The sequence below is a fragment of the Trichosurus vulpecula genome, chromosome 2, assembly GCF_011100635.1.
Source record: "Trichosurus vulpecula isolate mTriVul1 chromosome 2, mTriVul1.pri, whole genome shotgun sequence".
NCBI lineage: Eukaryota > Metazoa > Chordata > Mammalia > Diprotodontia > Phalangeridae > Trichosurus > Trichosurus vulpecula.
Genome location: NC_050574.1, coordinates 89,228,799 through 89,255,871, shown reverse-complemented (window position 1 = coordinate 89,255,871; position 27,073 = coordinate 89,228,799). Strand labels below are relative to the sequence as shown.

General features: G+C 43.8%; 1 protein-coding gene across 1 annotated transcript in view; it reads left to right on the top strand.

Moving 5' to 3' along the window:
• CLPB (caseinolytic mitochondrial matrix peptidase chaperone subunit B) overlaps positions 1-27,073 on the top strand; it is a 191,984-nt gene that overhangs the window by 113,681 nt on the left and 51,230 nt on the right. Inside the window, exon 6 of the mRNA XM_036746267.1 lies at positions 23,472-23,569. Within this exon, the coding sequence (XP_036602162.1) occupies positions 23,472-23,569 (98 nt within the window). The remainder of the gene's footprint in view (positions 1-23,471; positions 23,570-27,073) is intronic.

Below are 27,073 nucleotides of genomic sequence, written 5' to 3'. Positions count from 1 at the left end.
ATGTAAGTGTTATCATTCTCCCTTTCCCTTTTTTTTAACTGATGACGAAATTGAGGCAGTCAGAGGTTATGTAACTTGCCCCAGGGTTACAAAGCTAGTAAATGTCTAAAGGCAGATTTGAATTCAAATCTTCCTGCCTCCAGATCCCCAAACTTCTCTCATCCAACTTTGCCTCCAGCATGTATCATGGTATGACTAGAACCAGTGTTCCCTGTATGGAGCAGAGCACCTGGAACTTGGATTTGTCCTAAAAAGTTCCAGGTTCAGATCCCAGCTCAGCCACTGATTTCACTGCGATGAGTCACTTCCCTCTTCCAGGCCTCAGTTTCTCCTCCAGTGCTTCTCTTCTCCTGCTGCCTTCCTGCTACTCCTTCCTCCCCTTGCTCAGATTATTTCTTTGTCACTGTTCTTCACAACAGCAGGAGCAGAAGCTCGCAGCCCCAGTCAACAGCAGCCCCTGGAAAGAGGCAGGGAAAAAGCTTTATAAAGGGGGTGGATAAAGCAGGTAGCATTGCTGGGGTACTGAATATGGTAGAGGTGAAGCAGAAACTACTTGGATACCCAAAGAGTGAGCAGTGGGAACCAGAGAATCCAGAACAGTATCTGAAAGAAGACACTTATTACATAGAATGACCTTAGGACTGCAGCAAATCACTTCTCTTTCCTAACCCTCAATTTCCTTATCTGTAAAATAAGAATAGTATTCTTGCCCTACCACTTCCCCAGATTCCATTGAAAGTACTTTGTAAACTTGCACCATCTTGTGGATGATGATGATGGTGGTGATGGTGATGATGGTGATGGTGATGGTGATGGTCATGATGGTGGTGATGGTGATGATGGTGATGATGGTGGCGGTGGCGGCGCCATTCACTTTCTAGCATGTGGCAAGCAACCAGTCACTCACTATGTCCTGGCACTGTGCTAAGTGCTAGGGTTACAAAAAGAGGTAAAAGATAGTCCCTGCCCTCAAGGGAGCTTGCAGTCTAATGAAGAAGACAACATGCCGACAGATATATACAAAGTAAGCTATGTGCAGGATAAATAGGAACTAGTTAACAGGGAAGGCACTAAAATTAAGAGAAGCTGAGGAAGGCTTCCTGTAGAAGGTGGGATTTTACTTGGGACTTAAAGGAAGCCAGCAGGATGAGTAAATCAGTGGAGGATGGAGAGTGTTCCAGACATAGGAGCTAGCCAGAGAGAATGCCCAAAACCAAAAGATGCATCTTGTTTGTGGAACAGCCAGGAAGCCAGTGTCACTGGATCAAAGAGTAAGATGTAAGAAAACTGGGAAGGTTATGGGTTATGAAGGGCTTTGAATGCCAAACAGAGCATTTTACATTTGATCCTGTGGGCAATAGGAAGCCACTGGAGAGTGTTGAATAGTGGGGTTGACATGATGAGACCTGTGCTTTAGGAAAATCATTTTGATAGCTGGAGGACTGATCAGAGTGGGGAGAGACTTGAGGCAGGCAGACCTACCAACAGATTATTACAGTGATCCAGGCATGAGGTGATGAGGGCCTACATCTACAACGTCAGAGGAGAGAAGGGGGTACATTTGAGAGATGTAGCACAGGTGAAATCAACAGACTTTGGCATCAGATTGGGTGTGGGAGGGTGAGAGATAGTGAGGAATCTGAGCCTGAGGGACTAGGATGGTGTAATAGGGAAATTGGAAAGGGAGGAAGATTTAGAAGGAAAGCTTCAGTTCTTGACATGTTGAGTTTAAGATGTGTCTGGACATTGAGTTTGAGGATGTCTGAGAAGCAGTTGGAGATGCAAGGATTGGAAGTCAGCAGCAAGGTTGGATCCAGATAGGTAGATGTGAGAATCATCAGCAAGAGATGGTAATTAAATCTGTGGGAGCTTGATGAGATCACCAGCTAGAGACCAAGGAGTAAAATCATTATGTTTCTATAAATGAATCAATTCCCAAAACTCCCTGTAAGCCTTCTGACTTTGATTCAGGATACTAATAAATGCATTTGTGTTTGAACCTAACATGTATGACTGAAATTCACACATCTTAGGATTTATATCGAGACAGATACAGCCATCACTTTCCTCCTGTTCTTATACCCTTAATCAAAGCAGGAGGCCTTACTTAAACCAGTGCTTTGCCTTAAGAATAAAAGAGTAAACAGACTTATATTCATGATTTCTAATTCTTCTTGCCTGCTATAGTCTTTCCATTGGCCTAGGGCAGCCAAAACATCTGTCAGACTAGTCAGTTGCGGTGGTTGTTGTTACAGAGACAAAGCATCCAGATTGATAATTGGTGTCTTAATTGAATTAGCCAGATGTTTGGGCTTTGTGGGGCCCTGTATATACCCCTTCCAAACTTTGTTAGGTTCGAGCAGACTTGTGATTAGCATGTTTGGAGGGGGGGGGGACAAAGGTTAACACCCCTTGCATAGAGCCCTGCCTGAGACTCTTTTTGCCGGGTATAATTACTGCTGCTCACAAAACAGCACACTAGGATAGGACTCAGTCTTCCGGAGCCCTCAACCTTCTCTTCGCTAACCTCCTCTTTCTTTTTCTGGGTCCTAATGCAAGGGAGCTGTGGTCAGTGGGGCAGAAGGTAGAAGTCTGACTGCTCTGCCCAAATTCCCCTGAACACCAGAGTTGGCTTCTGATCTTTTTTCTGGCAGTTGGGGGAAGTGAAAAGGGGATTGCAACAGCATGTAAGGATAGCCAGATTGTGTGGAGAGCCAGCTAAGCCACCCAGAACAGTAGCAGTGCAAACAGGCATGGCCCACTTCCTCTGTGCTTCCATCTCCTTGACCTTGCCTTGTGGTAATATGCCTTGGATGAAATCAGCCCATCAGAAGTTGAGCAGCCTTCCTCTCTGAGCCTCTCTCCCAAGTGAAGGGGGCAGTGTGTGTATAAAGCTCATATTTTCTGTAGTATTTTAAGGTTTACATTACACCATTACACTGTCAAGTAAGTGGGGCAAATTTATCATAGCCCTATTTTACTGAGGATGAGACTAAGTCTCAGTGAGATAAGTGTCTGGCTTAGCAACCCACAGCTATTACATGCCAAAAAGCTTGGGTTCTAACAGGCTTCTTGATTCCAAGTCCTGTGCTACAGGATCTGTGACTTTCTCTGTATTGGTATTCTCTCCACCCACACACACAACCTAACCTGTCTACATCTAAACAGAAGGTTTTGTGAGATGCCCAAACGGAAAAATGAATCCCCTTGCTGCCACTCTGGAGAGCCTTTGGACACCCAGCTGGACATACCCTTGGACAACAGATACAGAGTCTGTTACCAGGCCTGGACTCAAATCCTCTGTCCATGGTAGAGCCTGCTCTAGCTTGCATTCCTCTGGCCTAGACTTTAAGAGGCCAGGGTCATTCCCCAGGCCCCAGTGAGTTTGGTATGAGATGGCTGGTAACTGTACCTCAGATTTATACAGCATAACACAGCTTACAAAGCATACTAACACTTGCTATCTTATTTTAACCCTGCAACAGTTCCATTGTCCCCATTTAATGAAAGAAGAAACTGAGACCCTGAGAGGGAAAGTAACTTTCACATGGTCACACTACTAATAAATTCTGAAACCAAGACTAGAACCCAGGCCTTCTGGTCTAGAATAGAATCACCTGAACTCTATTATGCTATTTTAGTACATCCTGGCCTCCTTGCTGTAATCATCCATTTCAGACTTGCAGCCTTTCTACTCTCCATAGCCCAGAAACATGTTTACAATTATGAGAAAATGTTGTTTGGTCTGCAAGGAGGTTCTCCTTGTGTCAGTTCTCTTTGGGCTGTCTTGGGATGTCTGCTTTCATGCTTAACAGCAGATATCACTGGATTATGAGGCAATGGCTTCAAATCCTAGTTCTCCCATAAAACTGCCTGTGTGATGTGGGACAAGTCACCTCAGCCTCTGGAACTTGGTGAGTAAATTGAGGTGGGGAGGTAGGGGTTGGACCTGAGGTCCCTTCCAGCTCAAAATCTGTGATCTAGTATTCAATGTATAATTGTTCAAATATCTGCCATGGTTCCCCATTGCCTGAAATCTTCCATCTGGCCCCACATCTCTTATCTTCTACTTCAGACAGATAGATCTGTGAAATTTTCCCTATACATACTCTGTCCATTTCCATATCCATACCTTCCGTCCATTTAGCTGAATTCTGCTGAATCCTTCAAGGACCCGTTTACCTCCCTACTTCCTCGAAGAAGCCTCTCTTCTTCTCTCCCTCTTCCAAGCTTCTATCATCCTTTATATCTGTAATGCTTATGTGAACTTAGCATTTATAGCCCATGTTCATTAATAATCTCTCCATGCTAGACCTTGCATCCCCATGAGTTCCTTAAAGACAAAGATACAGATGAAGTGATTTATTCCTTTTTGTATTCACAGGGCCTAGAATAGGGTTAACATTCAAAATTAGTGTTTTGTGAGATAGGGACTGGAGCTATGATTTCATTGGTATGGGAACTCCCAGTGAGGAAACTCCTTCCACCGGTACGAGTTGGCACCTTTTCTGCAACTTGTAATCTTAGAGAGTTACCTAGGCACTGAGGAGTCAAGTAGCTTGGGCAGGGTCACAGAGCCAGTTTGTGGTCAAGATTTGTCCAGGTAAAACTGTTTACTCCCATTAATGCCATCACAGACTGAGAGGTCTCGGAGCCACAGTCCCAGTTTGGAGTCTAGCCAGAGTAACCCGAGATAGTCCTCACCAGTAATGTCCCTCCAGCTTATACCAGCCCTCCCACCCAATATTCGTTCATGCCATCCACACATCAGCTCCTCCCTCTTCTGGCACATGGAAGATAAGGCCAGCCTCCTTGAACCCAGTTGTCTAGGGCTCTGAGTCAGTAAGACACACTCCTTTGCAAGGAGAAATTGAGACTGATGGCAGGAATCCTCTTAGGTCCTTCCTCTCTCTCACTTTTGACCCCCTTCCTTCCCTCATCTTTATGCACACAGGAGCTCTCAATAAGGCAAGTAGACAGCCAATTTAATCAGTAACATGAGAAGAGCCCCACTTTCAGTTTGCACAGCCTTAGTCTCACAGCTATCCAGTTGTAGGTTAATTCAGGGCCTAGTGAAAGCTGTGCTACTGACATTGATTGATTCTGGCATCATGGCGGTACTTTGGTCATGAGTTCCTAGTCATGCATGTAAAGTCCATTTTAACTTAAGTCATTCTAGGACTTTGCCACCCTTCACTTTGCACCTTTATTCACACCTATAATTGAATTTTACTTCCCTCACCCTGCAAGAAAAGGGGATCGTTTTTCCACTATTTTTGGATTCCAAAGCTCACGCCTGAGTCTAAGAGGGCAAGTGACTTCTCCAAGATTACACAGTAGCAAAGATAGGACCAGAACCCGGGTCTTCTAGATCAGTCATCTCTCTTTTAGACCCTGCCTCTGCCCTCTAGTAGAGAGACTACTAGAGAGTCTGCAGCTCATGCCAAGAAGTATAGATTTCGTTTCACCTCCTATCACCCTGTGTCGGCCCCTCCTGCTCTGTAACAAACTGCCTAGGACTTTTTCCTGGCTCATATTTACAAGAGAATGTGATAAATTCTGTATTGATCCCTCCTGTTCCACTGTAAATTTTGCAAAAGATGATTAAATAGTGCAATAGAGTCTGCAGGCATTGTGGCTCAATATGTTGTAGACCAGCATATCGACCTTCACAATCCAGCGGCAGCCAGGCCTGGGCCCAGCCGCCCCTGACCAGTAATTAAAACCCTGAGAGACTGGGATTGAAAATCCAATCATATCTGTGCATCCAGCTTCCCAGCCTCCCCTCGTGATGAGGGCAATAAGGTAACAGTATGAGCCCAGTTATGTCTGTGCCAAAACAGTCCCTATAGGAGTGAGTCTTGGGTTGTCCTCCTGCCTGCTGGCTGACTCTATTACTGTTCCTTAATACTACAGGCATTCAGAATTTAGTTTATAAATAAAGAGCCCTGTCCCAGCTAAAGACTGGTGGTACACAGTGAAGAAAACATGAACAAATTCAGCTAGCACTTTAGTTTACACTTTTGTTCCCAAGGCTAATTTTGTGGCTTGCTTTTCACAAGAGTCTTACAAGACAGGATGGACAGATAAGGAAACTGAGGCCTAGAAATGTCTGAGAGTAATGAGCAACAAAACCAAGATTAAAAATGATCATTTCTAATACTTGAAGGTTGGCAAAGTGCTTTCCTCACAACAGGTCTGTGAGGGGTAGGCAGGGCAGAGATGATCATCCCTGATTTACAGATGAGGGAACTGAGGCTTAAAGTTCACTGATTAGACCAGGATCTCACAGGTTATAGGTATCAAAGCTGAGACAAAACCCAAGATGCCTTCTTCCAAATCTACGCTACCACACAGCTTTCTCCTTGGCTCATCTCATTAACTAGTTCCAACATCACCTCATCATTGGTCTGCATTGTGTACTATCGGAGGTCTGAAATCATGGGCCTCATATATAGTAGGTACTTAAGCCAGACTGACAGAGAGGCATCGGACTAGTGTTTGCCTTGTCATTAGGGCCCAGTGAACTCCTTTACTGACCAGCAAGACATTTAATTCACCAGCCTGTTCTGCTGTATCCTAGCACATTGAAAGAGGCTAGGTGCCCAGTGGGTAGAGTGCTGGCCCTGGACTGAAGGACTGAGTTCATATCCTGCCAATGACTAACCAGCTGTATAACTTTAGATCACTCCTCCGGGCCACAGCCTCCTCACCTTTAAAATGTGCCTCATATCTGTATCTCCTACCTCAGAGTTGTAAAGAGCAGATGTAACATTATATGGAAAGTGCTTAGAGAACCATTACACATTATTTCTCTTCCCTTTCTGTCTGTTGGAGACTTTCTTATGCTTTGACTCATGACCCTTATTTATACTTACGTATTCCTTCTTTAGTCTCTGTATTCCTCGTGGAATTAAAGCTGCTAAGAGACCCATTGAATTCCCTCTTCTGCACAGCGTCTGTGGTGCTGATCTTCCTCTGGTCCCCTTCCCAGCCGTACCTCACTCTTGGACTTTGGTTTCTACAGGTGACGGAGAGGACAGAGACATCGCCCCGTGGTAGAAATTTTCCTGTTCCTGATTGAGCCGTTTGTTATTACCCTTTTCGCTCCCCGTGTAAAATGTAGGGAATCCCTAAATACCCCTCTGACTGAATCATGGATCCTGTGGTGTTATGAGAAATAGCCACGTTCTGTAGTCCAGCCCGCATCTGGGCAAACAAGTAGCCATCTAGCCCATGTTTGAAGACCTCTAGGAATGAGGAACCCACCAATTCCAGAGACAGCCTGTCCCACCCTGGAACAGCCCTCACTGTTGGAGCAAACTTAAATCTACCTCTTTAACTTCCTCCCACTGCCTACGGTTAGGACCTCTGGGACCAAGCAGAGCAAAACTAATCCTTCTTTACTTTCTACCGATAGCACTTCAGATACTTGAAGGTGGTGCTCAGGTCCTCCTTCTTCAAGCTAAACAGATCTACTTCCTGAAGTCTTCTTGTTGTTTTTAAGTTTAAATCTTGTCTTTTGTTTTTACATTATAGACATTTCCCTTTGGGGAAAAAAAAAATTCCCTCTATCACTCCCACTGAACCTTTACTTTTAATTATGAAAACATTTTTAAAAAGCCAACCAACCCAGAAACCTTGTCACATGATGCATACTCCATTCCATATCCATAATCCTTCTGCTCTATAGAGAGAAGAGAGAAGTGTTTGTTTACCTCTCAGTTCTTCAGTACTAAAGTTGTTTATTATAATTCATAGTTTTTAATGTTATCATCTATATTGTTGTAGTCTTTGTATATATTCTCTTGGTTTTGCTTTCTTTAATCTACATCACTTCCTTCAAGTTTTTCTATGTTTCTTTAAATTCCTCATATTTGTAATTTTTATGATATAATAGTATTCCATTTTGTTAATATACTACAGTTTGTTCAGTCATTCCGCCAGTTTGTTTCCAGTTTTGGCTACCAAAAAGGGTGTTGTGATTAATATTTTGTTATATGTAATCCCTTCTGGTCATTGACCTCTTTGGGATTTATGCCCAGTAGTAGGATTGCTGGATCATGAGTTTAATAAGTTTAGTCTATTCTCTCCCATAAGTCCAAACCGTTTTCCAAAATGGTTGCTCCAGTTCACAGCTCCACTAACAATACGTAATATGCCTGTCTTCTTGCAGCCTTTCTAATGTTTGATTCTTTCCATCTTTTGTCATATTTATCAACTTAATGTATATTAGGTATCACCTCAAAATGGTTTCAATTTGCATCTCTCATATCATTAGTGATTTAAAGGCTTCTTTCATATGGTTCTTGATCATTTGCATTTCTTCTGAAAACTTCATTTCTTTGACTATCTTTTGGAAAATGGCCCTTGATCTTATATATTTGTATATGTCTTAGATATCAGACCTTAATCAGAGATGTTTAGTAAAGGTTTTTTTCCCCCACTCAATGTTATCTTCTTTTTCTTCCCTCATTGATTTTACTCGTTCCCCTTAAATCATGTGTGACCTGGTATTAAGCCTCTATCCCATTACGGTCACTAGCCTCTGAAAAAACTCCAGTTTGTCAGTGTCCATCCTACATTGTGGCAACTGAACCTGAACACCTTACTCCAGATGTTGTCTGAACACGGTGCTAGCTGTATTCTGAACACTGCATCTTTCATGGAGCCTCGAATTACATTAGCTCTCTGGCTGCTGTATCTCAATAAGGTCACACCAGTGTGGTACAGTGAAAAGGCTGAAGGTGGAATCAGGAGGTCCTGGGTTTAAGATCTGGCCCTGACCTTACTACTAGTATGAACTGTACAATATCATTTTGTTTTTGTTTTTTATTATTTATTTAATATTTTTAGTTTTCAGCATTTATTAACACAAGATTTTGAATTACAAATTTTCTCCCCATTTCTACCCTCCCTACCACTCCAAGATGGCTTATATTCTTATTGTCCTGTTCCTCAGTTGGCCTTCCCTTCTGTCACCCCACTCCCCCCATCCCTTTTTCCCTTACTTTCTCATAGGACAAAATAGATTTCTATGCCCCATTACCTGTATATCTTATATCCCAGTTGCATGCAAAAACAACTTTCGTTTTTGAACATCTGCTTTTAAAACTCTGAGTTCCAAATTCTCTTCCTTCTTCCCTCCCCACCCACCCTCCCTAAGAAGGCAAGCAATTCAACATAGGCCACACATGTATCATTATGTAAAACCCTTCCACAGTACTCATGTTGTGAAAGACTAACTATATTTTGCTACCTCCTCTCCTGTCCCCCTTTGTTCAGTTTTCTCCTTTGACCCTGTCCTTTTTTGAAAGTGTTTTTGATTACCTCGTCCCCCTATCTGCCCTCCCTTCTATCATCCCCCCCTTTTTTATCCCCTTCCTTTTTGTTTCCTGTAGGGTAAGATACCCAATTGAATGTGTATGTTATACCCTCCTCAGGTCAAATCCAGTGAGAGCAAGATTCACTCATTCCCCCTCACCTGCCCCCTCTTCCCTTCCCACAGAACTGCATTTTCTTGCCACTTTTATGTGAGATAATTTACCCCATTCTATCTCTCCCTTTCTCCCTCTCTCAATATATTCCTCTCTTATCCCTTAAATTTGATTTTATTTTTTTAGATACCATCCCTTCATATTCAACTCACCCTGTGCCCTCTGTCTATATATATATGTATATGTATATGTATGTATGTATATGTATATGTGTATATGTATATATATGTATGTATATATATGTATATATAGTATGTATATTCCCTTCAGCTACCCTAATACTGAGGTCTCCTGAATTACACACATCATCTTTCCATGTAGGAATGTAAACAAAACAGTTCAACTTTAGTAAGTCCCTTATGATTTCTCTTTCTTGTTTACCTTTTCATGCTTCTCTTGATTCTTGTGTTTGAACGTCAGATTTTCTATTCGGCTCTGGTCTTTTCACTGAGAAAGCTTGAAAGCCCTCTGTTTTATTGAAAGTCCGTATTTTGCCTTGGAGCATGATACTCAGTTTTTCTGGGTAGGTGATTCTTGGTTTTAATCCTAGCTCCATTGACCTCCAGAATGCCATATTCCAAGACCTTCCATACCTTAATGTAGAAGCTGCTAGATCTTGTGTTATCCTGATTGTGTTTCCACAATACTCAAATTGTTTCTTTCTGGCTCCTTGCAGTATTTTCTCCTTGATCTGGGAGCTCTGGAATTTGGTGACAATATTCCTAGGAGTTTTCTTTTGGGGATGTTTTTCAGGAGGCAATTGGTGGATACTTTCAATTTCTATCTTACCCTCTGGCTCTAGAATATCAGGGCAGTTTTCCTTGATAATTTCTTGAAAGATGATATCTATGCTCTTTTTTTGATCTTGGCTTTCAGGTAGTTCAGTGATTTTTAAATTATCTGTCCTTGATCTATTTTCCAAGTCATTGGTTTTCCAATGAGATATTTCACATTGTCTTCCATTTTTTTCATCCCTTTGGTTCTGTTTTATAATATCTTGATTTCTCATGAAGTCACTAGCTTCCACTTGCTCCAATCTAATTTTTAAGGTAGTATTTTCTTCAGTGATCTTTTGGACCTCCTTTTCCATTTGGCTAATTCTGCCTTTCAAGACATTCTTCTCCTCATTGGCTTTTTGGAGCTCTTTTGCCATTTGAGTTGGTCTAGTTTTTAAGGTGTTGTTTTCTTCAGTATTTTTTAGGGTCTCCTTTAGCCAATCATTGACTTGTTTTTCATGGTTTTCTCACATCACTCTCATTTCTCTTCCCAGTTCTTCCTCTACATCTCTAATTTGCTTTTCCAAATCCTTTTTGAGCTCTTCCATGGCCTGAGACCAATTCATGTTTTTCTTGGAGGCTTTTGATGTAGGCTTTTTGACTTTCTTGACTTCTTCTGGCTGTGTGTTTTGGTCTTCTTTGTCACCAAAGAAAGATTCCAAAGTCTGAGACTGAATCTGAGTGCGTTTTCACTGCCTGTTCATGTTCCCAGCCAACTACTTGAGCCTTGAGCTTTTTGGGGGGGTACAACTGCTTATAGAGTAGAGAGTACTTTGTCCCAAGCTTGAGGGGCTACACTGCTGTTTTCAGAGCTACTTCTACACAGCCAGCTCTGCCACACCAGAGTTCCTTCTCTGCCAAGAACCGCCAGCCAGGATTGCGGCCCAGATTGCACTCCCACTCTAATCCACCGCTTAATTCCTCCCACCAGGTGGGCCTGGGGCCAGAAGCAACAGAAGCTGTAGCTCTGGAAGCAGTCTCAGAGCTGCCCAATCTCCACTGCGGACCAAGCTCCTTTCACTCTGTCCCAGCAGCTTTTCCCACTAACCTTCTCTGTTGTCTTTGGTGTTTGTGGGTTGAGAAGTCTGGTAACTGCCATAGCTCACTGATTCAGGGCACTAGGGCCTGTTCCACCTGGCTGGCTGCCGGTCTGGTTGGTCCTGGCACAGCCCATGCTGGGCCGTACTCCACTCTGCTCCGCTCCCAGCTCTGTGCAATAGACCCTTTCCAGCAACCATCCAGGCTGTCCTGGGCTGGAGCCCTGCTTCCCTTTGCTATTGCATGGGTTCTGCAACTCTAGAATTTGTTCAGAGCCTTTTTTTATCTGTGCAATATCATTTAACCCCTCCAAGGCTGTTTTCCTCATCTGCAAAATGCAGATAATGATACCTTCACCATCTGCCTCATAGTGTGCCAGAAGGAAATCATTCTGTAAGTTCTAAATCATGTTAAAAGTGTTCTTTTCCACATGAGTCGTTGCTGTTGACTTAGGTAGAGCATGTAGTTGGTTCCCCAGAGCGTTCACTTTTGTAAGATTTTGAGTTCCAGAGTTTTTCTCCTTCCCTGCCCCCCCCCACCCCATCCCCAAGACAACAAGCAATCTGATATAGATTATACATGTACAGTCATATTAAACATATTTCCACATTAGTCATGTTGTGAAAGACGAATCAGAACAAAAGGGAAGAACCACAAGAAAGAAAAACAAACAAAAAAAGATAAATAGTATACTTCGATCTACATTCAGACTCCATTCTTTCTCTGGATGAGGATAGCATTTTCCATCACCAGTCTTTTGGAATTGTCTTGGATCATTGTATTGCTGAAAAGAGCTAAGTCTATCAAAGTTGATCATTGGTCAGTGTTGCTATTACTGTATACATTTTTCTCCTGGTTCTGCCTACTTCATTCAGCATCAGTTCATGTAAGTCTTTCCAGGTTTTTCCGAAATCTTCCTGCTCATCATTTCTTAGAGCACAATAGTATTCCATTACATTCATATACCACAACTTGTTCAACCATTCGCCAATTGATGGACATTCCCTCAATTTCCAATTCTGTGCCACCACAAAAAGAGGTGCTATAAATATTTTTGTACGGGGCGGTCCTTTTCCCATTTTTATGATCTCTTTGGGATACAGACCTAGTAGCAGTATTACTGTATCACAGTTTGGTTGCCTATTGGGCATAGTTCCAAATTGCTCTCCAGAATGGTTGGATCAGTTCACAACTCTACCAATAATATACTGGTGTTCCAGTTTTCCCACATCTTCTCCAACATTTATCATTTTCCTTTTCTGTCATATTAGGTAACCCCAGCTCCTTTTTCACACAAACTGGTTTCTAGCCATGCCTGACACCTTCTATACTTATCCAGTTGCTGTTTTGAACCCAGTTGTAGGGCTTTATGTCATTCACTTCCATTCAGTTTCTTCTTAATAGATTGTTCTAGCCTGTGAAGTTCTTTTTGTGTTATGTCTCCCCAACCCCCCCCCACCCCCCGCCGTTTGTATTATCTGCCCATTAACAATAACATCTTGTGGTTCTTGAGCAGTGAAACAGAAGCACATACTGTAAGTTTGGTCCCTAGCTATAACAAATTCTCTGCCATCTCCTCAGAATATGGCTTTTCTCAGATCGCTTGGGAATCAGTCAGCTGGTATTCTTTGTCAGACCCAGTGGTAGATAGTGTGGAAGGTAGAAATCGAAGAGGTCAGTTAGTTCTCTGCCCCCAGGGAGCTCACATGCAGTCTTATAAGGCAAAGGCTTCTTCGCCCTTCTGCCTTGAAAAATCCCTTTCCTCTGCAGTGCAGAGCCTGAGAAGGCCCAGGAGTAATAGGAGAGAGAGAGAGAGAGATGTTTAATCTTTATGAATCGATGAGGGGGAGTTGAGGGTTAGAAACCAGGAGACCCATGTTGTAGCTCTGGCTCTGCCAGTGACTCTTGGCAAGGACTGCCTTCCTCTCCCTGGCCTTCAGCATCCCCAACTATAGAACCAGGGAGTTGGACTGCTTGGTCTAGAAGGTTCCTGCTTTCCCTGGTTCTTGGGTAGATATGTGGATCATTTCCCCAACTCCAGAAAGCTGTGTAGTGTGAGTGGGGCACACAATAAGCCTTTGCGGATTTTTTACACTGTTTTTTAGGATAATTTTATAGTAGGGAGGTGGTGGTAATTTGGAGCCTAATGTGACTGCTACCAGTACATCTGGGCAATACGTTAGTACTGGCTTCTAAACTAATGCCATGGACTCTGACCCCAAGCAAAGAAATCATTATCCTGTGTTAATAGAGGCATGGTGTGTGGGACAAGAGCGATGATAGCCGTGCTGAAGTCTGCCCTAAACAGACCACCTGTAGAATTCTGGATTACATTTTAAGAGGATCCTAGAGAGACAGTATGATTTAGATAGAAAGAAAGCCAGCCTGAACCAGGAGGACCTGGGTCCAGGGTCCTCCTCTGGCACAGTCCACTGGCTCTGTACCCCAGGGCAAGCTGCTTAAACCTCTCAGGTTCTAGGCAACTTTCTGATGTTAGCACTTTGTCTCTATCTACTAGGTAATACTGCCTCTCAAATCAAAAGACTGTATATAAAATGCTTTGCAACCCAGAAGTCCTATATAAATGGCAGCTATTATTATTGTCACTAATAATATTGTTAATGCTTTTGACAGGATATAGGATATTCAGAAGAGAGCACCCAGGATCATGAGGAAATTTAAAACCGTGTTTGATCTAGGGAGGGGAAGACTTGGGTCAGGAGTAGGAAATAATATAATCTCAGCCTTCACATAACTGTCACAGGAAAGAGATTAGACTTGTTCTCTTAAGGAAGTCCAATATAACAAGCCCCCTAACAGTCAGGACCATTCAGAAGCAGAGTGAGCTGCCCAGAGAGAGGGGGAGGGAGCTTGTAGTCACAATACTGAGTGGCCAGTCTTAGACACTTTGAGTCTGGGATTCTTAGTTTCTGGGTTTTGGGTTGCCTTCCCCAGTGATAGACTGAAGCCTTTGAGAATGGGGGCCAGGGCTCCTGCCAGATAACAAATAGTAACCTCCTCGTAATAGTAAGGCCTCGCTTAGCTTGGCTGTGGCAGGGGGGCAGGGAGGGGAAAGAATGGGGATAGATGGTGGGTAGTCAGAGCCAGTCCTCATTAAGGTCTTACCATAGCTTCCAGCATATAGAGCACATCTGTCTTTTAGGAGGGAGAGATGGAATAGTGTGTTATTCGGGTCTCCTTCTCTACTTGTCTTTCTTACCTTTAGATAATTCTTGGCAAATGCCTATTTCCCTGGAACAGTAAATATCCCAGCCCCTTTGCCCTTCTATCCCTGGCAATTAGTTCCAGGATAGGAGGGTGCTTCTTCTCGTTGGGGAGGAAAGAAGGGCTCCTTAGGGTGTACCTAAGGATGGGTAGTGACATGTTGCCAGACCACCCCTAGAGAATTCTCAGAAAAGCCTAAGACAGAAGTTTGTACCAATACAAGGGACCGGGAGGTTTGGGGAAGGAGGGCTCCAGGGTTCTCATCAGGGTCTAGGGACAGGTGATTGACAGTGGATGATAGTAATGGCAGTAGTTCAGTTTGCCAGAGTACCTGAAAGCTGACACCTAAGGGGGGTGGGGGGTGGGGCTAGAAGGGAGGATTTTTTTTATTTTGATTATAAGCTTAATTGTCAGTAAAAAGCAAATATTTAAATTTACAAAATAAAGTCTAAAATCCTACATAAAGCCCTTAGCATACTACTCTCTCTGCATCCCAAGTCCACCCAAAGTTCCCTGTCTTTGACTTTCTAGAAATACCCCCATGGAGCTGGGGTGTATACTCTTTTGGTCCTGCTGTCCAGCATCCCATCTCTTCAGAGTGGTCTTTCCATATTTCTGTGTAGTCTTCATGTTTGTCATCTTATGGATGACTCTTAGGCCAAAATCTGTTCAGCTGTTCTCCCCCTATTAGCCACATAAATGCAACAAAATGTTGAGTAAGAAGCTTAGACGTGGACTTAAGCAGAATCTCTTTTCACATGTCAGGCGCTAGTTATCAGCCATAAGCAGCCTGTTAACCTCTTTGAAACCTTTGTCTCCCTGTCTGTAAGCAACCATGTAACAGTATCCGTACTATGGAAAGAAGTTGTTTCTTGGAAGTGATTATGTCAAAAACTAAATGTATCAATTAAAACAGCTACATTGTTTTCCTTTATAGAGTTGTGGTAAGGATTGAGCAATTAATATAGTTAAAAGTTTTTTGCAAACTTTAAGTACTCTGTGTCAGCTGTTATTTTGTGTGTTGTCTCTGGGATTTTTTTTTCTCTTATTCTCCTCCTTCAATATGGCAATATTGTTTCCTAAAACAGCTATGGATGTTTTGGGTATAGGTAGGTTTCCTGGTTTCCTTTTTACCTTTTTATGTTCTTTTTTTTGTGGGGGGGTAAAGTCCTAGGCATGGAGTTGCTGGGTCAAAGAGCATGATCGGCTGTGTGATTCTTATGAAATAATGTCATATTGCTAGTGGGTAATGAACTCCTTAGGCTCAGATGAGGAGGAAGTACATTCCAGGTCAAGGAAGAGCCTGTGTGAAAACATGGAGGTGGGAGAGGGCAAGAAGAAATCAGGGAGCAACTAGCAGGCCTGTTTGGTTGGAAAGTAGGGGGTAAAGGAATTCTATCAAATTAAGAGGAAAATAGAAGAGGGGGGAGAGCTGGAAAAGGAATCATGAGAAAGAGCAAAAACAGGAGACTGAGCAGCCCAAGAGAGGGTAGCTAGGGTCTAGCAGTCCCAGGAAGTTACATAGGACCAGACATTTTGTAATAGACCAGCATCCAAATGTCCCAAGTAGGAAATTCCTGGGACTGAAGAGGTTCCCTCCTAGTCCTAGTCTCTTTCTTCCTTAACTTTTCACTCTTATTCTCTTTACCTTGTTCCTCCCCCTTCTCTTGTCCTCTCACTCCTTTTCCTCTTATTATTCAGTATTAGAATGATCCCCCTTATACTGACCCCAGATTTTCTGACTAAAGATAAGGATGCCTATAAGAAGACTGCTGCAGTACTCCAGGCAAAAGGAAATGAGGTGTGTGTGAGGCTGTTGGATAGGAATAGAGAGGAGAGAATGCATGAGCAAGACTTTGGAAAGTAAGAGCTCACAGGACTTGGTAACTGACCAGATCTAAGGAGAAAGGAGTATTCCTAGGTCCCAAGCCTTAGACATTGAGAGGATGACGGAATCATCAACAGTATTGGGGAGTCCAAGATAATTTAGTCAGGGAGGAAAGTGAAGAATTTAGTTTGGAACATCTTGAGTTGTGGGGCAGCAGGAAGGATTAGGGGTCATCTTGGAAGATATCCAGAAGGATGCTGGAGACACGGGTACCAGAGCTTAAGCTCTTGAGACAAATATGTATAAATTACCTTCATAGAGGTAATAATTGGAATTATGAGATTGCTGAGAGAAGAGGCTGGGAAGCACTGGAATTTAGGAATTTGGAGGAGGAATTGGGGCCAACAATGGAGAAAGCAGTCAGAGATGTGAGAGGAGGATCAAATGAGATAGTGTTTGTAAAGTGCATAACACAGTGCTTGCCACATAGTAGGACTTGAATCAGTACTTCCTTCCTTCCTAACCAAGAGAACACACATGCAATGGAAGCCAAAGGAGATGAGCTTCATCCCCCTTTTGCTTTCTTTTGCTTTCCTTAATGGAGCTTATGAGCTGCTTTGTTCTGTGGCAAGGAAAATCTGAATTCCCACAAAGCCCTTCTCTCTAAGCACTTCTTTAGTCCCGATTATGAGACAGGGTTTCCTTCAGCCCACACCTACATAGAACAGTGATAATGGGAACAGGTATAACCAACCTCTGGAACCCACCACCTAAAACAGAAGGTGAATTGAAAAGTTCAAGCCACTCCAGAATCCAGTTTATCATCCAAAGCTCCAGCCACAGGCTGGCTAACTTTCCAGCTATCTAGATATAAACATAATAAATAGAGAATATACATCTAGAATATGGGCAGCCAGGTGGCAAAATGGATAGAGCACTAGCCCTGGAGTCAGGAGAACCTGAGTTCAAACCCAGCCTCAGACACTTACTAGCCATGTAACCATGGGCAAGTCACTTAACTTTGTTTCCCTTGGTTTCCTCATCTGTAACATGACCTGGAGAAGGAAATGGCATACCACTCCAGTATCTTTGCTCACGAAGAATAGGACATGACTGAAATGACTCAACATGTAGAGAGAGAATTCTCTCAGGATATACTAATTTATGAGAGAAGAGTGTGATTCTCCTTAGAAAAAGGAGACCTGGGTTCAAATCCTGGCCTTGCTGTTTAATAGCTGTGTGACCCTGAATAAGTCACCCCACCTTTCTGAGCTCATTTCCTCCTCTGTAAAATGGTGGTAGTACCCCACACCACCCAGCCCACAGGCCTGTTATGAGAAAAGCATTTTGTAAACCTGAAACGTAAGTTACTGTTGTTCTCCCCATCTTATGGAACCTTTGACCCATAGCTAGTAGGGTTGGAGCCCTCACTAAGTAAAATAACCCCCCCTCAGCCAAGCATCTTTGGGTATATGGAAGGGGGGTGAGGATGGGGAGAGTGATTCTTTACAGACATGCAGCAAAAACCAGAGGCCACCAACCCTGCTATCCCCCCTCCCACCTCCATAGCTAAAGCCCTATTGACAGTTACCCAGATTCTGAAGGAATTCAAGACAAATGGTTAAGAGGATGGAGTTAATAAAATTTGAAAAATTGAGGCCTGTCACTCCACTAAACTTTTTTCAATACCACTGACAGAAACATATTTCCCCAATGAGTGACCTTCCACAGCTGCACTGGGCGCTTCATGCCGCTGTAATGCTGGGAGTGAACTAGCATGCTATTTATCAAATATTATAAGCTGGGACATACTAATATGGAGGGGGGGGAGCAGGCCCCACGATGCCTGAGGGGCTCCAGGTGCGAGCCCACAGCCCAGACAGCTAGTGGGAGGTGACGGATGGCTTCCGATTCAGGCTGGAAAGGTTGGTGTCCTCTCCTGAGCCACACAGAAGGTCAGCGCCCAGCCCACTGGACCAGCTGCAAGGCCTCAGGGGTAGATATGAAGGGAGGTCAGGATGGGGCACAGGAGATCCAAGTGGCCGCAGCAGGCGGATGGGACACACCACCATTATTTATTGGGCTGTAATAGTTTGTGGCCGTCGGTCATGGAGGTGAAATCGATCAGTTGTAAGAGTCAGGATCTATCAATTATTACAGCAATTAGTCAAGTCTTCTGAGCTATTAGTAGGAGGTGGGGAGGAGGAATTAGGTTGATATTGGAACAGGTTGTCAATAGAACCCCCAAAGCCCAAGTAGCTTTTCATCACCCTGAGGATACAAAGCCTTAGAAAACTTTCCCTTTTCCTTGAAAGGATGAGAGCAGGATGTGGGCTTCTCGCCTTGTTTTGGAGCCACAGCTTTTTCCCAAAGAGCTCTGGAGCCTCTAGCCAGCCAAGATGCAGTGATGTCTTACCTGTCCCTCTCTTGTTCTTGATGGGAAGTGACAAGACTCATGCTAGAAATTACTTGGTGGCCAATGTTTATGGCACACATTTTTCATTCTGTAGGCAAATATAGATCACTGACAGCCCTTGTTTGATAGAGCTAATCTCACTCAGCATTTTCTCCTCTTTCCACCATCTCTCTCCACCCTTGATGATCTCCTTTCCCATTTCTCCCCCTTTCCTACTCTCTCACCTCTCCCCATATTGCTCTTTTCTTAGCATCACCCTCCCTGGCTCTAGTCTTCTTTCTCCCAAGCTTTTCCTAGCTCTATTTCCCTCCCTCTTTTCCTCTGTCTTTTATCTCATTTGGTTTCCCTTTTCCCTTTTACTACCCTTCCCTGTCAAGCCTTCCCCTCTTTCTTGCCCTTCCACTCTCCAGCTCCCAGAAGTTCAGTTTCCCCAGAGGCTACTTGTGTGCTTTGCTGCCTTGAACTTCACCTGGGGCCGTAGGGAGGAGCTGAGGTGGGAGAGGAGTATTATCTCCCAGTGGGGGACAGTAACCCCTAATCACACCTCAGAGGCCTAGTATAATTCTGGGCTCTTAACTAGTTTCCTAATCTCTTGAACAAAGGGGTCGGACCTAGCTTCCCAAGGGCCCTGCACATTAAATGTTGCTTAGCTTGAGCACAACTGAGAGATTGAAAGAACCAGGGAAGAGTGAGAACAAGGAAAGAAAGTCTTGAAGAAGAGCTGAGTCATCAATTTCAAGTGTTATCGACAGGTATCTTAGACTTTCCAAGACACCTTCTGTCTTGAGTGGACTTCCTCCAGCCAAGGCCCTCCAAGTTATCATAACAGTCTCTTCACTGGCCTTTACACATCCATGGGAGGAAACTTGGCGTAATGGAGACAGTGCCAGTATTCCAGATTCACCTCTGACACTCCTTAACTTAGTGACCACAGGCAACTATTCCACCCTGAGTCTCAAGTTCCTAATCTGCGAAATGAGGATAATGTTATTTTCTGTGCCAAACTGTCAGGATCTTTGAAAGGCCCAAATGAAATATATGCATATGTAAAGCAATCAACAATCTTTAAAGCCATGTATATATATGCATTACAAAAGTTTTCCTTTTTCTTTTTTCTTTTAAATTGAAGAATGGGGGGAGGGAGAGAAAATAAGAGCTTGTTAATGGAGAAAATAAAACCATCCAACACCAAAAAGCTCTGTGTACATGTCTGTTTTTGTTGTTAGTGTTGTTGCTGTTATGATCAGCCAGTGAAATCACAATCCTGGTCTCCTGAGCTCGTCCTGCATCACCCGCTGCCTGTTGGACATCATTTATAACTGAATATCCTACAGGCATCTCAGATTCAACATGTAGCTTTCCCCAAAAACTCTCCCCTTTTCTGACCTTCCCTATTGACTATTGAGGGCACCACCCATCCTTGGGAGACTCCCAGATGTGAAACTCCAGCATCAATTTCAGCTCCTTCAGGTCCCTATCACCCTTCATAGCCAGTCAAAACTTGTTATTTCTTTTCTATAGCATCTGTCTCCTCTCCACTCATACAACCACCTGAGATCTCATTCAGGCCTTCATCACCTCTTTCCTGGCCTATTGAAGTAACCTTTCATTTGGTGTCCTTTCTTCAAATCTCTCCCTACTCTAATAAAACCTACCTGCCAGAGGGATTTTTTTCCAAAGCATACATCTGGGAGCCATGTCATTTCCCTGTTTAGTAAACTCCAGTGGCTCCCTATTAGAGACTTGTAACAGTCATCAAGCCCAAGTCTGTCCTGTTCTCCAAGACCTAGATTTTCTTCCTTCCTCCTCCTCCAGGACCTTGAATTCTTTACCCCTCCCTCTCTAAAATCTTTATTTTCTCACGTTGCACCAGCATGTCTTCTCTGCGTATGTATGTACTGCTGAGGGTCTCTAATGCCCTTTCTAGCTACTGTCCCCTTTCACTCCTACATTCGCCTTTTGCATTCTTGCTTCCATAGTTCTCAGAGGTCACCACTGACTGCACTCTAGCCATATTCAATGGCTTCTTCTCAGTCCTCTTCCTACAAATCCTCTCTTGTTGACTTCTATTCTCCTTTACCCCTTCTCTCCTCTCTGCCTCTTCCCCCACCCTAGGCCATGCATCTTGAAACTCTATCCTCATGATTTCCAAGATGGTAAAACATTTTGGGTCTCCTCCTGCTGTTATCAAGGGGTCAAAAGAGAACTTAGAAATGTTCTAGTGTAACCTTTTCATGTTACTGAAGAGAAAGCTCATGTCCATAAAGGGAAGTGATCGCTCAAGATCATAAAGATATTAAAAAGCAAGGCTAGAATTCAAACCCAGGTCCTTTTTACTCCATATCTAGTATTTTTCCACAGCCTATCTGGCTATTCTTCCTTGTACTCCTTCACCAGCACTTCCTCCACTAGACCCCATCAAGGCATTCCCAAAGGTTCTGTCTTTAGCCCTCTGCTTTTTCCCTATATACTCACTTCCTTGGCCATCTCATTTGCTCATATTCAATTCAGTACCTTCTTAATAAGCACCTGCTGTATACAAAAGCCCTGTACTCAGCACTGGGGGAATATAGTTTAGAGAAGAGAGGGTTCCTGCCCTCATGATGCTTAGGATCTCATAGCAATTTATGACATGAACACCTATAATTATGTTACTAGTAATGCATGATCAGTCCATCAGAGATGCAAACAAAGGACCATGTAAGAGCTAAGGGGAAAGACGAGGGCAGGGCCGATTCTTCTTGCATGATACAATATTAGTTGAGCTTAGAATTCAAATTGACTGAGGAGGAAAAGGGATTAAGAGACAGATTCAGGTTTTCTGGAGTATCTTATGCAAAGGGACAGATACTAGCAAGGTAAATGGAAGCCACTGTTGGCTGACTCACTGAAGCTGAGATGGGAGACTCTTTGATAGCCATTTCAGCCACAGGATCCAAGGAGATTTCATCTTTGAGCCCCATTGAAAGTTCCCCATTTTGTGGCTTGGTTTTTTTGTTTATTTGTTTCTTATCAAATCAGCAAATACTAAGTGACTGCTGTGTTCAAAGCTGTGTTTAACAGCACTATGGTGGTGATAGAGATGAACGAGGTCCTGTCACCACCCTCAGGGTTTGAACTCTCTTAGAGAGGAACATGATACATTAGAAAGAGCACTGGGCAAGAAACCAGGGCCTGCAGCCCTGGTCAACTCACCCTCTCTTTTTCATCTTCTGTAAAGTGGGGATAATAATCATCACAAGAGATGTAATTCACTTTGTAAACGTGAACAGTTATTTCGTATTGTGCTGTCAGATCAAATGATGATCACGGTTTTCACAGGGTAGTTTGTAATTTTCAGGTGGATTGCATAGAAGTTCCTTAGCCTGGCATTCAAGGCCTTCCATAACATGTCCTCAACCCAGCTTCTTAGGCTGTGGTGTCCATATCTCCCTATAAGAACACTCCAGGTCCCCCTGCTTAGAATGCTCTTGTTCTCCATAACTGTTGGTCTAAGTCCTCATCCTGCCAGGTGCCAATCAAGTCCTACCTCCTCCATGAAGCCTTCCCCAGCCACCCTGGACCCCCATGTGTTTTCCTCCTCCATTGACTAGACTGCCCATTAGACATTTAGTGTATGTTATCTTGTGTTGTTAATTATCATAACATTCTAGATCTGGGTAGGTCCACAGAGGTTATCTAGTCAAACTCCTCTCCTATAATGGTGTCTGACCCATCTTTATCTCTCCCACTACGTAGCCAGGCACAGGGCCCTGCACTCATTATTCATTTGTCACAGATCTACTGATGGACTCAAAGGAAACCTCCCATCTCAAGGCTCCCTGAGAGCTGCCTGGGCACTAGGGGCTTTAGTCTTGGCATCCTTCAGGCACTTAAGTTCCTAGACCTTAGCCTTAACAGTCAGGGTGCTGCTCACACCCCCAGGCTCCTGCATGTCAAGGACGTATCATCAGTGAAGGCAAGAGATGAGACCTGAAGAACAGCAAGGAGTGGGCAGAGGAGGACCTTTATGCCCCCTCCTTTGGCAGGTGTGACTGGTCCTTAGGAAGGAAAACTCTGTAGTTTTCTGTAAAACTGTAGAAATACTCCATGTTTGGGTATATGTGCACATGTATACAGTAGGAGAAAAAAGTGTGCGGAAGAGGAAAGACTGCTAGAGCCGGGGACAGCTCTGCCAGTGTAATTCAGCAAACTCGTATTCAGGTCACTGGCATGTATATAACACTATGCCCAGTGACAGAGGGGATGATCCAGTGTTTGGACAGGATGTGGTCCCTGTCCTCCTGCAGTGGAGTCAGCCTGACTTCTCCACAGCTCAGTTTCTTCACCTATAAAATGAGATCAAAGGGCAGCTAAGTGGATTATTGTAGAGTACTATATAAATCAGAGATGACCCTGATTTGGGGTTTAAACTCATTTGCAATATTAGCAAATGTTAACTTTTGTTTTATGTGAGGGTTCATGAGTGGTTTATGCACTTGTTTACACACATATTGGCCCAGACACACACAATGCATAAACTCCCAAGAGTCGGGCCATAGCAACTAAGAACCCCCCAGCCCCTCTCTGAGGGAGTTCTTGATATAGGGAAACTACCACAATCCTTTCTACCCCCAATAAGAGTCTGTAAAATTCTGAGACTTCCTATTGCCCACATGTCTCTCTGATCTCAGACCGTTATCTTTCTCCAGGAGCCAGCCCCCTGCAGTGTAATGAAATGGGTCACACACCAGTGGATTATGCCCGTGATGGAGAGGTCATGAAGCTCCTGAAGGCCTCAGAGACCAAGGTGAGCCCTTTTTAGGGAGAGGACAGGGAAACTTCTTGTGCATATAGAATATGGTACAGTGGGAGCTCAGCCTGGGAGCCAGGGGCTGCTTGACCTTGAATGAAAAGGACCTCTCCCTGCTTGAGAGAGTCTCCTCGAAGCTCAGAAATTCCCTAAGGAGTGGTATCAAGCGGATCCCACTGCTTCAAACCCTCCCCCTTCATTTCCTCCTCCCAACTCTCAAACCCTTCAGGCTTGCCTCAGCACCTCACCCTGTTCCCTGGGCAGCCCACACTCAGAAGTCCCCCTTTTCTTTGCTAGATCCTGAGCCACACAGTTCTACATTTGACTGTCTCCCATACTGTCCTGTTCGGCCTTTGTGTGTGTTTCTTTTTCCTAGCTGGACCAAGAGCTTCGTTAGGGCAGCCTCCTGTCTCTCTTACTCTGCATTTCCCCTGTATCCAGCCGTCTGTTTAGCCACATGCAAGAATCAGTACTGGTTGGTGAAGGCCTCCCTTTGACCCAGAAGACCTGGGCTTGAGCCCACTGTCACTCGTCACTTCCTGTCACTTAGTAGCTGTGTGACCCTGGGCAAATCATTTCTCCTTTCTGGTCCTCAATTTCCTCATTTGAAAATTTAGAATAATAATACTTGCACTGTCCTGACTCAGGGCTTTTGTAAACTCTAGAGTGCTATAAAAATGACTGACATGTTACTAAAAGTTCCCTGGACCCCACCTCATGGCAAATCCACTATACCCTGTATGTAAAGAAGCTGAATCGGGGGTCAGGAGACCTTAGTTGTCATCCCGGCTCTGTTATTAACTCGTGGTATGACCTTGGACTGAGTCCCTTCTCATCTCCAATCCTCCATTTCCCTAACTGTAAAGTCACAGAATTCTGGAGTCAGGAAGGACTTCCACAGCTGCCTTGTCCAGCCCATACCCAGTAAAGAATTCCTGCTCAGGTGTAACTGTCCAGTGTGTCATCTGGTCTCTGTTTGAAGACTTCCAGTGAGAGGGAATCCACTTCCTCCCAGGGCAGCCCAAGCCACATCTGTGCAGCTCTAATCATTAGGAAGTTCTTTCTGATATCAGCCAAAATGTGCCTCTTTGCACCTTCCAGCCTTTCATTGCTCCTATTTCTACTCTCTGAGGCCAAAAAGAACAAATACAATGCCAAGACGTGGCACAATGGATAGAGCTTTGGGCCTAGAGTCAGGAAGACCTGAGTTCAAATGTGGCCTCATATACTAGCAGTGTGACCCTGGACAAGTCACTTAACCACCGTGTTTCAATTTCCTTAACCATATCACCTATATCCCAGCATCCTTGTGAGCATCAAATGATATATTTTTAAGTTGTGTAGCACAATGCCTGGCACATAGTAGGAGCTTAATAAATGCTTCTTTCCTTTCTTTCTTCTAAATGACAGCCCTTCAAGTCCTTAAACAAACCTTATCCTCTTCCCCTGAGTCTTTTCTCCAAACTAAACATTTCTTCCAACTGATACTCATTTACATGGACTCATGGCCCACCACTGTCCTGGTGGTACCAGGTCCTGTGGTCCATCTCCCATCATCCAGGATCTTTCTTCTAGCCCTAACAATGTCCCAGCAGTCCCATCTGGCAGTTCTGATGTACCTCTTCCAAGTAACCTGAATTCATTTGAGCCACTTGAGGTGATGTGTGGACAAGGAGTGATACTTGGGAGACCTGAGTTCAAATCTTGCCTCAGACAATTTTATGACAGTAGAAAAATCACTTTAATTTCCTCAGCTTCAGATTCCTTCTGTTTAAAATGAGGCTAATAATATACCTACCTCACTGAGCTATTGTGAGGATAAAATAAAACATAGAATTCTGTACTCCTAAAGGCACCATAGAAATGCTAACCGTTATTATTCACCAAGGGCAGGAATCCCCACTATTAACATCTCTGAGAAAACGTCACTCCTCCTCTGATGACCTCTGACCCAGTCCAGAACCTTCTCCTCTTGGGGCAGCCCATTTCACTTTGGGTATCTGTGATTACCAAGAAGTTTTTCTGACGTTGAGCCTGCCTCTGCCCCTCTCTGCATTCTGCCCATTGCTCCTGGTTCTGCCTTCTGAGCCAAGCAGAACAGTGTGATCTCTCCTCCACGTGGTAGCCTTTCCTACCTTTGAAAGTAGCTGCCCTATCTGCTCTGACTCTTCTCGCCTCTGGACTAAATATACCGAAATCCTTCGGCAGATCCTCATGTGTCATGATCTCAGGTCTCTTCGCCATCTGGATTGCTTTCCCCTGGACACTGCCCAGCTTATCAGTGTCTTTTAAAAACTCTAGCGCCCAGAACTGAAAGTACTCCAGATGTGATCTGACCAAGGCAGCGCACAGAGGGGAACAGCCATTTCCTCATGGCTGGAAGCCATAATTTTATTAATGCAGGTCCATATCACATTAGGTTTTTTAACTGCTGTATCACTCCTGACTCATCAAGTCACTAAATTTCCCAGTTCTTTTTTTCAGACAAATTTCTATGTAAGATCATGTCTCTCTCATCTTATACTTATGGAATTGATTGCTTCCGCTAAGGTGTAAAATTTTACATTTATCTGTGTTGAATGTTATCTCATTAGACTTAGCCAAACACTCAAAACCATCAAGATCTTCTTGGATCCTGGCTGTGCTAGCTATCCCCTTGTGTTATCCACACATTTGACAAGCATGCTATCTTTACCGTTATACGATAAGAATGATAAATAGCACTGGGCCAAGCACAGACTCCTATGGCACTCCACATAAGACCGCTTGCTGAGGTGATATTGTGAACCATCAACAATTACTCTGAGTCTGGCTATCCGACCATTTTGGAATATACCAGACTGTGCCATTATCTAGTCCTCCCCTCACAGTCTCTTCCACCTAGATAGTATGAGGTACTTTGTCACATGCTTTCTTTCCTAAAATCTCAGTAAACTCCATAGTGTTCCCTTGGTCTCAAACCCCCTCTAACCTATGGCTACAGCATGGCCTCCATGACTGCTGCTAGCAAGCTCATGCAGTAATGGTCCACATGTGTATCTTCTACCTTGATCCCCCTCCCCATCTTCAGGTCCCTGCTAGCCTGTCTTCCTCATCAAGTCCAAAACTAAATTCTCCTTTCCCCATTGCCCAATCTCTGCCACTCCGCCATCCTCCTAGATCTTCAGACTTGGGACTTGAGAGGTGTATTTGATTCATCCCTCATAACAGATCTAGTCCAGTTATCGGCTCATATCAGTTTTTCCTCTAAACTCTAAACTTGACCATTCCTTCCAGAGACCTAAAGCATAGGTTCTAGTGGGAAATTCCCCAAACTAGGAAACAGGATACCCAGGTTCTAATCCCAGATCTATCACTAACTCATTGGGTGACTTTGGGTAAGTCATTGTATTCCCTGGGCCTTTATTTTCCCCATCCATAAAATGAGGGAGTTAGACTGACTAAATTATCTTTAAGATCCTTTCAAGTTCTAACATCCTGTAATTCTAACCCAAGTCCTAA